The 13,610-nt window shown below is 38.1% G+C and overlaps 1 protein-coding gene across 10 annotated transcripts in view; it reads right to left on the bottom strand.

The window, feature by feature from the left end:
• Efcab3 (EF-hand calcium binding domain 3) overlaps positions 1-13,610 on the bottom strand; it is a 492,651-nt gene that overhangs the window by 242,626 nt on the left and 236,415 nt on the right. For all 10 annotated transcript variants that reach the window (XM_039086129.2, XM_039086123.2, XM_039086125.2 and 7 more), the window contains 9 exons: positions 11,174-11,278; positions 8,524-8,577; positions 7,805-7,909; positions 7,217-7,270; positions 6,046-6,150; positions 3,193-3,246; positions 2,577-2,681; positions 917-970; positions 168-272 (listed from right to left, as the gene is read on the bottom strand). In XM_039086129.2, coding sequence (XP_038942057.1) covers positions 168-272; positions 917-970; positions 2,577-2,681; positions 3,193-3,246; positions 6,046-6,150; positions 7,217-7,270; positions 7,805-7,909; positions 8,524-8,577; positions 11,174-11,278 — 741 coding nt within the window. The remainder of the gene's footprint in view (positions 1-167; positions 273-916; positions 971-2,576; positions 2,682-3,192; positions 3,247-6,045; positions 6,151-7,216; positions 7,271-7,804; positions 7,910-8,523; positions 8,578-11,173; positions 11,279-13,610) is intronic.

The following is a 13,610-nucleotide window of genomic DNA, read 5'->3' as shown; positions in this document are numbered from 1 at the left end:
GACAAGAACTATATCATGAATGAAAACACATGAGGTCATCACCTACTTTTATATTTAAAAATTTCCCACTGTACATGATGAACATCTAGAGGTAAACATTGGCTACCTGAGGCAGGCACACAAATTCCAGATTTTCTGAGCAACTTCTAAGCATCCTAAATGCTCACCGTCAGGGGTCAGGCTGTGCTTCAGATCCTTGATTTCTTCATTTGTGAGTTTTGACCCCATGTTTTTCAAAACCTTGTCGAGTTTATTGATATTAACAGTCCCACCTAGGAAAATCAAGAGGAACTAGTAAAATCTGATGGATTCTAATCCTAGAGTTCTCCATTTCACTTAAGGGTTCCAGTTTTAATGAGACTATTTCGGCCACAAAAAGGTAATGAGCTTTAAAATGGGATGTATTTCCTCAGTTTGAACTCTGGTGCTATGTTTACGGACCTCTATGAATCAGCATAAAGTCTCATCAATTAAACACTGTCAAGGTGGACTCAAACTCAATGGCTTCCTTTTCTCTCTTCCTGGCAGTAGGGATTGAACTCAAAGCCTTACTCATAGAAACCAAGAACTCTACCACTGATCTACAAGTCTAGCCCCACTACTAATTTTCAAACAGGCAGTCATCCACTTGATTTGTACTAATACAAATGTCTTCTTTTCATTAATAAGTAGTTCTGACTTGTTTACTTTATAAGATTTAAGATCATCTCAGCTCCTACCTGAATTGTTCCCTTTGCTTCACATTCTTATACAACTTCCTTTTTCAAAAAACACGAATGTAATAAAAAAAATAGAAAATCCAACAATGTAAACAAATTTTGTTTGTAACAAAAGGCAATTAACAAAGAAAGGTAAATTAAAATGTAGGTAAGTTGATGGGTCTCTTCCATTTTTTTTTTTGACATACTTCACTTACGATTAATAGACTTCAAACCATCCATTATTCTGTTCTTGTGGACTTTTGCTTTAGCTACAAGAAACATAAATCAGGTCACACATAAATGAATCAGGTAGAGAGTCACTAAGGCAGCAAAAGTCATAATTTAAGATAAAAATTATATTAGTAAATTGTGGGGCACTGGTTCTCCCCTTCCACTGTGTGGGGACTGGGGAAAGAACTCAGTTCAGTAGGCTTGGTGGCAAGCACTTCTGCCCTGTAAACCATCTTGACAGTCCCCCACTTTCTCTTTTGAGACAGCATTGCTGAACATGAAGCTTGCCATTGGCTAACCAGTAATCTGCTTGTCCCATCTCTGCTCCCCTGTGGAGATTAGAGCTTTAGCGCACACTGCCATGCCCTGCTTTGTATGTGAGTACCAGAGATTTGAACTCAGATCCTCATACTAACACAGTGCTAGTTACTTTTCTATTGCTGTGTCAAGACACTATGACCAAGGTATGAAAGAAGTCATTTAATATGGGGCTTACAATTTTAGACAGAATTCATGACTGTCATGAGGAGCAGCATGGCAGCAGGCAGGCAGGCATGAGGCTGAAACAGTAGCTAAGAGCTCACATCTTGAGACACTACCATGAAGCAGAGTGAGCTAACTGGCCATATTGTGGGTTTTTGAAACCCCAAAGCTCACCCCTGGTGATATACCCCCTCCAACAAAGCCACACCCCACAATCCTTCCCAAAATGTTCCACCAACTAGGGATTAAAATATGAGCTTCTGAGGGCCATTTGCTTTCTAATCACCACTCACGGCAAGTGTTTTAAATATTTCTCCAGACCATGGATATAATCATTTTAAAAATGAAATTATATTATTCATTTCTTAAAAATTATTGATAATTTTTATCCTCTACAAGCAACATACTTTATACATTTGGATATCATATGTGGTGATGCTTATTTTTTAAAATTTTAAAAAGTATTTTATGTGTAAGGGTATTTTGGCAGCATGCATGCATGTGTACCACATGTATGCCCAGTGCCCACAGAGGCTGGAAGAGCGTATCAGATATTCTGAAACTGGAGTTACAGATGAGTATAAGTTGCCATGTGGGTGCTGGGGATCAAACTCAAGTCCCTGGAAGAGCAGTCAGTGCTCTTAACTGATGAACTATCTCTTCAGTCCCAAAATTTACTTATTTTTATTTTGTTTTATGTGTGTAAATGTTTTGCCTAAATATATGTATGCATAACTGATGTCCAGGGTGGTGGAAGAGAGCATTGGATTCCTTAATGTACGGTTATGAGATGCCATGCTCTTAATCACTGAGCCACACCCTAGTCCCTTCCCAACCTTTTAACTTTTAAAAGATATTTTCTCTCCTCCTTCATTGTCAGTCTTCTGGGGCTCTTTAACTGTTTCCTATAAACAAGTTACTGTCATCTATCTATCATCTATCTATCTATCTATCTATCTATCTACCATCTATCTTCCTACTTATAATTGTGTGTATATATATATATACATATATATATATGATTCCATTGGCGTGAGATAATTAATCTGAATAAAATTTGAAAGTATTTTTGATGCATTTATAGAAAATCTTTATACACATTTCAGAAGCAATAAAAGTGACATTACAATCAAGACAAAATTAGCATTTTAAAACACTTACTAGTGATGGGTAGACTTTCTAGCAGCTCTTTGTGTTCCAATTTTGTGAGAGCTATCCCCATTTCATTCAGAACATTTCCCATATCACTGATATCAATGTCTCCCCCTTGAACATCATAGAAACAGGCATATGTTAATGTAGAAAAATCCCTCCTCCCTCCGAACACATATGAAGGTCTCTGACAACAACTATATTAATGCACACGAATATTCCAAATGCTCACAATTCTCACTAATTGGGACAGAAATATAATTTTTCACTATTAATGTGATAATAGAATAAAGATTACAAGAGGTAAATCAGTATACTGTGGGTAAAAATTGCATTATTTTTATCAGAATCCCATTTCTCCTGTAATTCTCAGTAAGAAAAATTTTATCTTTATGAAAATCTGTTTATAATTTCGTGTGCTAATTTAGATTTTGAAGTTAGTTATAATTTATCTATCAGAAATTTGTACTGAGCTAGGGCTAAAATGCAAATGTTCTAAACTACAATTGCAGGTAGTTCATCAACATAGAATAAAAGGAAGAGAGAATAAAAACCAGTACAAAGTAATAGTACAGCACAAGTATATAATTTGATATAAAATTGACTATGATTTAGAGAGGCTAACCTGTAATAGCTTCTACTGTTTCTAGCACTTGTCCAAGATGAATCTTTCCATCAGCTGCAAGAAAAATCACAATTAGCACAAGAGATTAATAGTTAAGAGTTATAGTCTATCGGCTTAATCTGAATCAATCAAAGTTGCATATGTAATAAGGGCAAGAACTAATTTATGTTTGGTGGAGGACTGGTAAAGAAAATGTTTTCTAAGTTTTATGTTTACAGAAATGTTAGAATAATAGACTAATGATGTTGGAAGAGGATCTGGAGACCCATAAATCTAGTGTAAACCCCACGTTCTTTCCAGGATTTATGCTGTCAATTAGATTTTCATTATCTTGTTGGGGGGGGGAGGGTTGTGTGTGAGAGAGACAGAGACAGGGAGATAGAAATACAGAGACAGATTTTCCCTGTGTAGCCAGGCTGGTCTCAACTTGGAATTTTCTGCCTTGGTCTCTGAGTGTAACTACACCCGTGACTCATCCTTAGGTACATTTTCTTTTATTGCTTTTTTACCTGATAACTTGAAAGGAATGACTGGTGATATGTGTTATTAATCTTTTGTTAATAATGTATTTATCAACTCTGGATAAAGGTTTCTATTATCTATGAGGAAAAAAAGAATTAGTGGTAGAGAGTTGTGGACATATGGCATCATTTCATTACCAAGAAAGACTGATAATCTCTAGTGAGAGGGACTATGAGGTCAAGGTGGTAAGAAAGCAATCTGAGGGGGCTGGGGATTTAGCTCAGTGGTAGAGCGCTTGCCTAGGAAGCGCAAGGCCCTGGGTTCGGTCCCCAGCTCCGAAAAAAAAAAAAAAAAAAAAAGAAAGCAATCTGAGGCTCAACAGTGTTGGAGTAGTTGCCGGAGTATGTCCTAGGACAAACCTACCCAAGACAAGATTCTAGCTTTGTTCTATTTTCCTACCAGACCTCAATTAGGAAGCATGAATTCAAAAATAAACTTAAGAAGAATTTCAGAATATCAAATGGCAGAGCATTAAATCTGAAATATGATTCTTCTGAGTGTGAATTTATATTGTTTTACCAATTGTATACCATACATACATATACATATATATATGTAAAAGTCTCACAATACAAACAAATTCTTTACTCCAAAGATTCAATAGGAAGTTTGAATGCATGAACTATAGATCCTGTCCCTCAGGCCTTCATAAAATTTCTAGACAAGCCCTTTAAATATACAATTCTGAATCACAATACTGTAGAAAATAGCAATCAAAGACAAGATGCCCACTAACTAGAGCTTGAGGGATATGAGGTAGGAATAGGGTAATGACAGAGAAGTTGAGGTCGTAGAAAGAAGGAAGGACCCTAAAACTTGCCCTCTTTAAACCAGCTCCCCTACTGCAGAATTTAAGACATGTCTGGATGTAGCTCATTACAGACTTCTTCAAGAATGTCTCCGTTAGTGAGGTGGGGAGACAACTCAGTCAACAAATGCTACACAGGCATGAGGAACTGAGTTTAGATCTCCAACACCCATGTATGAAGCCAAGCATGCTGGGTAAGTCTTTAGTCCTAAAACTGGGGGAGTGGGAGGACAGAGACAGGAAGATCCTTGAAGCCCCCGGCTAGCCAGCCTGGCCCTATTTGGTGAGCTCTTGCCCAGTAAGAAACTGCATCTTACAAGGTAGAAAAGTGATAAAAGAAGACATCTGACATCAACCTTTGGGCTACACCACACACACACACACACACACACACACACACACCCCTACACACCCATACTCCTACACACCCATACTCCTACACACATACGCCTGTATACACCCCTGCACACGCCCCCACTCACAACTTGTTAATCAGGATCAAAACAGCTGCTGCACATAGCTTGGGATTTGTTACATGGGAACATAGTTATCTTACGGAAGGTAATGAGAAGAACATGGTCCTAATCAACTGATACTAGGTAGATTTAGTGATAGCCATATAATTTTTTCTGTAGGTATGCTGGTTGCCCTGAAACCATAGGATGTGTGTATGGTTTAGGCAATTATGAATTCATTTTCACTCTTTCCTATCAGCAACTTAATCTGTTTCTGCTGTATTCAGTCAGTCCACTTTCCACACATTTATCAAATATTTCAGGTTTATTCTTTCTCAGTTGCTTCATTTATTTCAACTTGCACTGGAGAGAATAGCTCTAATGTATTTAAATATGACACATTTTAAGTGTTTTTTTTTTTAAATTAGTTTGTTCTTTTGCTAAAATAAAATAAATAGGCAGCCATGAGTCCAGGATTGTTTCTGAACTCAGAATCCTTAGAGAAGTGAGCTAAAACTGGAAGGTATTCCATTTAACTGATAGATTTAGGAAGGAAAAAAAATCTAAAGAAAACAAAACTAAACCAGTTGCAAACAGCTACCAGCCATTAATCACAGGGATCACATAAAACAAGGAAATTCCTTACTATAGCCAATTGGGTAAATTCTCTTGGTTCCTACAGTCAGACTGTAAATGCCTACATGGGTATCCAGGACTGTTATCTCTGGACTGGAGAGGCTGAGGCGGGAAAATGGTAAGTTCAAGGCCAGCCTGCACTACATAGTGTGACTCCATTTCAGGAAAAAAGAAAAAATGTCTGCTGTGCACACCGCAGAAGAGGCTCTCTGAATTCTCTGAATGTCTGGTTCTCAGAGTGTCCAGATTTTAATGTTCAGAGTCTGTCGAATTTTTCTTTAAATGCTCTAATACATATTGTTCTCAAATTGGGACTGTTTTTCCCCTTACCTTTGAATAATATTTTTATAAGTAAAATATAAGCAGTGAATATATGTCCCCTATCACCATGTCAGTTCTTGTCTACAATTCACTGTGATGTACAACACTCACCAGTGAGTGGTAGATTTTCTGTCAGACTCTCATGTTCTTTATCTGTGAGCTCGATGCCCAGACTTTCCAGAACAGTATCTAGGTTATTGACTCTAACCATTCCTCCTTGGGAAAGAAACAAAAAGAATTATAAAAAAAAATATTAGCTAATGCTTCCAATATATGCATATACCTAGGCCTAGATTTTTAATCTTTAATCTTATATTTCAGCACAACAAGAGTATATGTGTATAATTTATTTGTATTAGTGAATAATCATTGAAAGTTAGCTCAGCCAATCAGCTACAATCAAGCGAAGTATTTACAGCAGAAATAGTCTAAGGTTAAAGCATTGCTTGGGACTGTGATCATGTGCTTCGAGTTGCATGGCTTTAAAAACTGCCTGTCCTATAAGGTATCAAAGATATCAAAGATAGCAGTCTCTGTGGGGCGTAGAAGGAACACTAGGCAAGCCTTCCTCTAGAACAGTCATGGCAGCACTGGAGAGTCCTGGCTTTAGCTCCCCATAGTCAATTCTGCTTTGTTGGTACAGTTTAAGATGTATTAAAAACTATAACCACTCTCTCCACCTGAATATCACTGACAATACCCTCATCATCCAAAATTCTGCAAAGAACATTGCTAACTGACAGTATTCCAGGAGCCTGGGCTGTTAGGGGACTGGCTGAGGCCTGGAAGAGACTCTGTCATCACACAGCCCAAAGCCAAACTTCTCTTCCTTTCCTGTTCTTTGTAATCAATTGTACTGAGGAAGGGAGTGGGAAGGCGACTTAGCCACAATCCACCCTTTCTTCTTCATCCTTTGTTTGTTAATTGGCTTTAAGGAGAATGATATAGTATTTTTTAAAATGAGGATATTTTTTGATTTGTGAAATAAAATAAAATAATCTTTCTGAATTGCTGTTGAATAGTTCACAGAGAAATGAGTAATATTTTCTTTATTACATCCGGGAAGTCTTTATATTTTGAATGATTTTTTTTGAGGGCTTGGATTAAAAAGATTCAAAAATGGACATCTTGTGAGCTATAACATGAATGATTACATCAAAGTACTGAGTATAGGAAAAGGGAAATCTAAATATAGGGACATAGGCACAATTAAAACCCACTGTTACCAGTGCATGTGCTGACTTCTTAGCAGATTTTTCTGCCAATCACACTTCATACAAACCTTTCATAGCCTTCACTTGTTCCAACACTCTCTTCTCAAACACTGTTCCAGATTCTGCAAGAAAGAAGTGAAATTGATCCCCCAAGGAAAAGAAAGTTACAGCTTTCGAGCAAGCAGCTAGTTTCAGTCAGTGAGATTTTTAAGGCGTTTTAGGGAAATCTTCCCTAACATCCTATGAAAATAGTTTTTAAAAGGTAAATTTTCTCAGAGACACAAATATATATGGGAGAGACCTGATGGGTAGCTACCTAGGAACTATCTCCATGTCCTTCTGTTTCCTCTCCCGCACCCTTCTCTCCTAAACAGAACCTTAGCATAACTTACTCTCCGTGGTTTGTCTTCTTTCCCTCATGTGTTTAGGGCTCAATAACATGGATGGGCCAGAATTAAATCAATTCTGAAGGCAGAATTATTAAAGAGCTTGGTAAATCTTAGATTAAAATTCTATTACAGGGAATGTGTTGGGGTTTTTTTTTTTCCTATTCATTTTCAGCACTTTGTAAACGAAGCAATAGAAGAGACACGTTTAGAAAACTATCCACGACCCCTAAGAATCCAGTCCCTTAAAAAGGCATTTGCTTAGCTCACCATGGATGGGGAGGGCATTCAATAGCACCTCTTCTTCTTTTTTAGAAAGTTCGATCCCCATGTCTCTCAGAACCATTAGTAGATCATTGACATCAATGTGTCTTCCTTTTGAAAAATAGCGACATTGACATCTTGTCATTTGGAGAACAATCCAATTGGGTCCAGTTATAAATACCTCATCTTTTCTATCTTATCGTCAACCTCAATCACCTCCAACTACAAAGAACTATCGGGGGCCCCAGCGCGTCATCCCTTATCTTTACAAAAGGAACGTGCCCTCAGTGGTAGGTTTGTGCACGGTGGCTGACACAACTGAGCAGAACTTTGAGTTAAGAGTTCTCAGCAATTTAGAATGGGAGATTCGTGATACTGGACGGAGAAACTAATAGGAAGACTCTTAATTATGTGATCATTGTGCTCACAATGGCGTTGACACATGGATCCCCCAGAAAGTTTTAATTTGTTATATACTGTGCCCATCAAAAGAAGGGGTCATTCAAATCCTGTAGAAGGAAATCGTATTACTGATGGATGAAAGGTAGTTCCTTCAAATTTCTTTGCAAAAATAAAACATTTAAATTTTCTTATTAAATTTAAATCCCCCAAATAAGACTTTTTTTTTTGAGCATCTACTAGTTAAACAGTCATAAGACTAAATATTCCAGCTGGATAACTTGAAAAATTATTTTAAACATTAACATGTCAGACTGGATACTCACCAGTATAACCTTCTATGGTCTCTATTAAGTTTCTCAATTCAACCTTCTGACTATCTGTTAAGAAAACACATATAAAAGCCCGGCACTGGTGGCACATGCCTTTAATCATATTGACACCAAAGTATAAAATAGAAATAAGTTAATATTTATAGACTCTATAATTTTACCTTGTGTTTTTTTCATTCTCTGTGCTAGAAACCCTGTATCATGGTTACCAGAGAATGACCTATTATGAGTTGGGAAATTTTGCTTGTAGTAGTCTGGAGTCAGCCACAATATTGTTACCTTCTCCTATAGTGTCTGCTTGATGTTTCTCATGCCCCAGAAATCTGTTTATTCTATAGACTCTCATTATATCTTGAGTTAGCACCAGGTGTTACGAGTTGCATGTGTTATAATAATAGTGTTTTAATTTGGATTTTAAAAGGATATCCCTATGTAATGAGTTGGCATGTTCTGTTTCCAGCTCCTTACTCTTTTATCACATAGAATAAATTGCCACTCTGATGACTAATGTATTTCATAAAGCAGAAACTAAATATTTATTTGTAAAACTGGTTTAAAAATAATTGTAACGGAGGCATGTTACATGGCCAAAATTTGCTCAGAAAGTTAAGGTAGTTTAGAATCTCAGATATTTCTCTTCTATTTCATAAAAAATGACTAAGAAGTGTTTTCTGTTGTTCACTCCAAAATAAAATTTTCTGTGTTTCTAATTGCAACTGAATATGTTTAAATGCATGCTTCATGTGATTGAGAAGCTGACAAGACTGTTAAACATCCCATAATAATCTGAGTTTTTGCTCATTGTCTTGTTGACAGCTGAAAGCAACCATCAACTGTCCACAGTGTCCCTAAATTTCCCCAGAGGAGAACTTTCGTTCCTTGTTTTCTCCTTTAAAAGTAAATAAGCTATCATCATTTTTTTCTGAAAGACTTACACGTAAATAACTCACATACGGCATAACTGGATTTTAGGGTATGTGAATTATACATTTAAAAGCTGCATGAGGGGTTGGGGATTTAGCTCAGTGGTAGAGTGCTTGCCTAGCAAGCGCAAGGCCCTGGGTTCGGTCCCCAGCTCCGAAAAAAAAAAAAAAAAGAAAGAAAAGAAAAAAAAAGCTGCATGATTTTAGTGTGTGCAGAACTACACAACCATGGCCATGATCACCTCAAACCTCACATGCCATAGTCTGGATCCATCACTTCACCCTGCTTCTACTGCTGCCAATCGTACACAGTGCACATTAATACAAAAATGTGCTCTTTCACATGCAGCTTCTTCAAGTCATTCTATAATCGATTTCTTCGATTTACTGCACTTCAACAGGACTTCAGCTTTAACTGTGTTTCAGAATTTGCTTCTAAATTATTTTTATATTATTATTATTATTATTATTATTATTATTATTATATTTCTTTACTTACATTTCAAATGTTATTCCCTTTCCTGGTTTCCTGTCCATCAGCTCCATCCCCTCCCCCTCCCCCATACGGGTGTTCTCCTCATCCATCCCCCTTATCCCCCAATTCCCCTGCACTGGGGGTCCAACTTTGGCAGGACCAAGGGCTTCCCCTTCCACTGGTGCCCCAACAAGGCTATTCTCTGCTACATATGCAGTTGGAGCCCTGGGTCAGTCCATGTATAGTCTTTCAGGAGTGGTTTAGTCCCTGGAAGCTCTTGTTGGTTGGCATTGTTGTTCTTATGGGGTTGCAAGCTCCATCAACTCTTTCAATCCTTACTCTAATTCTCCCCCCAAGGGGGTCCTGTTCTCAGTTCAGTGATTTGTTGCTAGCATTGACCTCTGTATTGGACACGCTCTGGATGTGTCTCTCAGGAGAGATCTATATCCGGTTCCTTTCAGCATGTACTTTTTAGCTTCATCAATCTTATCTAGTTTTGATGGCTGTAAATATATGGGCCACATGTGGGGCAGGCTCTGAATGGCCATTCCTCCAGTCACTGCTCTAAATTTTGCTTTCATATCCCCTCTTATGGATATTTTTCCCCTTTTAAGGAGTGGGAGCATCCGCATTTTGGTTTTCCTTCTTCTTGAGCTTAGCCCAAAAGCTTGAATTATCCAAGATGCAAACCACAGACCACAGGAAGCTCAAGAAGAAGGATGACCAAAATGCTTCTAAATTCTTAAAGAGAGTGATTGAGAATATGGCCAAAGGATTGTGGGGTTTGATCTGGGAAGCGGGATATCACACATTCCAGATATTGCAGCCTGGATGTTTGAAGGCCCTTGATGCTGAGAGAGTGAGAAAGGGTGATCATATGGCTGTGGTAGCTGTCTCCTTTGTTAATACTCTCCAGCCTTGAGTTGCTATTTTCTGTTACCAGTCTTGACTTCCCTTCTCACTTGCTTAGGCTGCCTTCCCCCAGATGCTTGTCTTTCTATAATTTTTTCCTAGTCTTGGTAATACTTCTAGACATCTTTTTTAATATTCTCTTAGATCTAAAATTAAAGGAGTTGCTGGCCCATATCAATAATATAATAAGAAGAAAATACCATTTTATTTGCGTTCTACGTCTGTTCTTATAAGTGTTGTCATCTTAGTGGAAGAACTCTTTTCCAAAGTTCGTGATACACAAGCACTCGTTCTCCAATGTGTCTGACTGGAACAATTAGATGTACACACTCACCATCAACAGGCAATTTCTCCAGCAATTCTTCCATCTCTGTGTCTGTGAATTTCATTTCCATGTTTTGCAAAACTGTGTCTATGTTAGCAACATCCACAACCCCGCCTTTGGAAAAAAGAAAGGAATATTTAAAAAATGGAATAACCTCAAAAACTTGACACAAGCTATTCACCACTGTCAGTTCAAAGCCCAGTGCAGTATGATTGGCTGTACAAAAACTGCCAATAAAATGGGTCCTCAGGGTGTGGGATCGGTTGATACAGCTAACTCCCAAAGGTTGTGCTCTAAGTCCTACCCTACTTGCAGAAATAAGAAAATGAAAGTCACATAAATGCAGGTAACAATCACACTTCTAATCCAGGAAAGAATACATGGTTCTTTCCTCAGAGTATCTCCAAATAGTTTACCTAAGACTTTGAACCATTCTGCTGATATTTTTGTCAAATTATAAAATATTGCAGGCATGTGAAGTCTTCATGATGATACGACTGACATCTATGTCAGTCAGCTTTAGGAATAAACAGTGACAGCGCAGGAAGAGCATCCTCATGGCTTTCTTATTCCTTTCTCCTAGGAGGAATCAACTGTCATAAATGTTCAAATTATTGTGGGTATTTCATGCATGTGCGGCTAGTGGTTTGTACAGTTTTAAAGCTTACACAAACCACATTACAAGCTCGCCCTGCCACTCCTACTGGCATTATTTTTTGTAGTTTCATGCACGTTCATATCCAAACATAGAGCTCTTCATTCATGCTACTTCCTATTGCTCTTCAAAAACAATGAACCATGACATGTTGACCTGTTCTCCTATAGATGGATATTTAGTTGTCCCCAAATTCTTGTTATAAGAAACAGTATTGATTGTGATGACTAGTGTATGCATATGCATGTGTAAGGCCCACTGGCCCAGGAGACAAGCTCTCCCTCACTCCCCAACACACACATTCCAGTAGGACAGGTGAAGAAAATATGCAATCTTTAACGTTCTGTATTTTACCTAGTCTCCTTTGAATGGGATGAGCCAATTCATACTCCAGCAATGCATGGAGGTTCCGTTGTTTGCCATCGTTGAGCAGATTGGTACTGCTTGATTTTATACTTTTTGTTGAACCTGGCACATGTGTGGTTTTCTGCTTTTGTCATGTAGATTTTCACAATTGTCAATGGCATAAAGTGTCTTTCATAATACTGACTGGTTGTCAAACTTCTACTACTACATTTTCCCAATTTAATACTTGATATTTGATTTGTTCTTGCTGATTTGTGTGTGTTTCCTATATTCTACACACCTTCGTATGTTTAAAAATAACCAACGCATCAAAACTAGAAAAAAAAACTTTACTTATGTTTAGACTTTTGAGGATTCTCCATACTGATTTCCAGAGTGGTTGTACCAGCTTGCTCTCCCACCAGCAGTGAATAAGGGCCCCGCTCCCCTCTCCCACTCACCAGCATTATTGTTAGTTATTTTGTTGATCTTAGACATTCTGACTGTGGTGAGATGAAATCTCAAAGTTGTTTTGATTTGCATTTCCCTAACTGCTAAGGATGGTGAACACTTTTGTAGAGTATTTCTTTGCCATTTTTGTTTCCTGTATCGAGAACTCTCTGTTCAGATCCATAGCCCATTTTTCAATCAGGTGGTTTCTTTCCTTGATTCTTTGTATTTTGAGTTCTTTATACATTCTAGGTATTAAAATGCCACTCATATCTTAGTACTAACCAACAGCTGTCTAATTAGACATAAGGCTTAATGAATAGAAAGGAAATATGCCTGGTTCTAGAAAACTAGCCAACTACTTGGACTAGTGAAGTCATGCATCTTAGAAGAGAGACTCCCATCATAACTTCATTAGAGCAGCATAGCACCTAACTGCATTCTAACCCTATCCTTATCAATATAGATAAGCATAGTTCTTAGCCCTTTTCAAAGAAGCTTCTTTTATAGAATAGAGAGAGCATTACAGAGGTCAACAAATCCTGTGATGCCCAGTCCCAGTGTGCAGTGGTTTGTGCTTGGCCCATGCAGAGGAAGTGTGTCACTGTGGAGGTGGGTGTTGAGGTCTTACACCTAAGCTCCACCCAGTTGGAAGATGCCCTCCTCCTAATTGGCTGCAGAACAGTGTCTTCTCCTGGCTGCCTTCAGATCCAGATGTAGAATGCTCAGCTCCTTCTCCAGCACCTTGTCTGCCTGCCTGATGTCATGCTTCCCACCGTGATGATAATGGACTGAACCTCTGAAACTGCAAGCCAGCCCCAATTAAATGTTTGCCTTGGTTTCTCTGTATATTTTGGATATTAGCCCTCTATTAGATGTAGGCTTGGTAAAGATCTTTTCCCAATCTGTAGGTTGCCTGAAGACCATTCTTAGGGTGTTTTCATGAAGAATGTGGCCGCTTTTTGCCCTTTTCTGGAGTCTGCCTGAGGCTAAGGT

This window comes from Rattus norvegicus, chromosome 10 (assembly GCF_036323735.1).
Source record: "Rattus norvegicus strain BN/NHsdMcwi chromosome 10, GRCr8, whole genome shotgun sequence".
In the NCBI taxonomy this organism is placed as follows: domain Eukaryota; kingdom Metazoa; phylum Chordata; class Mammalia; order Rodentia; family Muridae; genus Rattus; species Rattus norvegicus.
The sequence above is the reverse complement of the archived record's forward strand: the minus strand, read 5'-3'. Positions and strand labels throughout refer to the sequence as shown.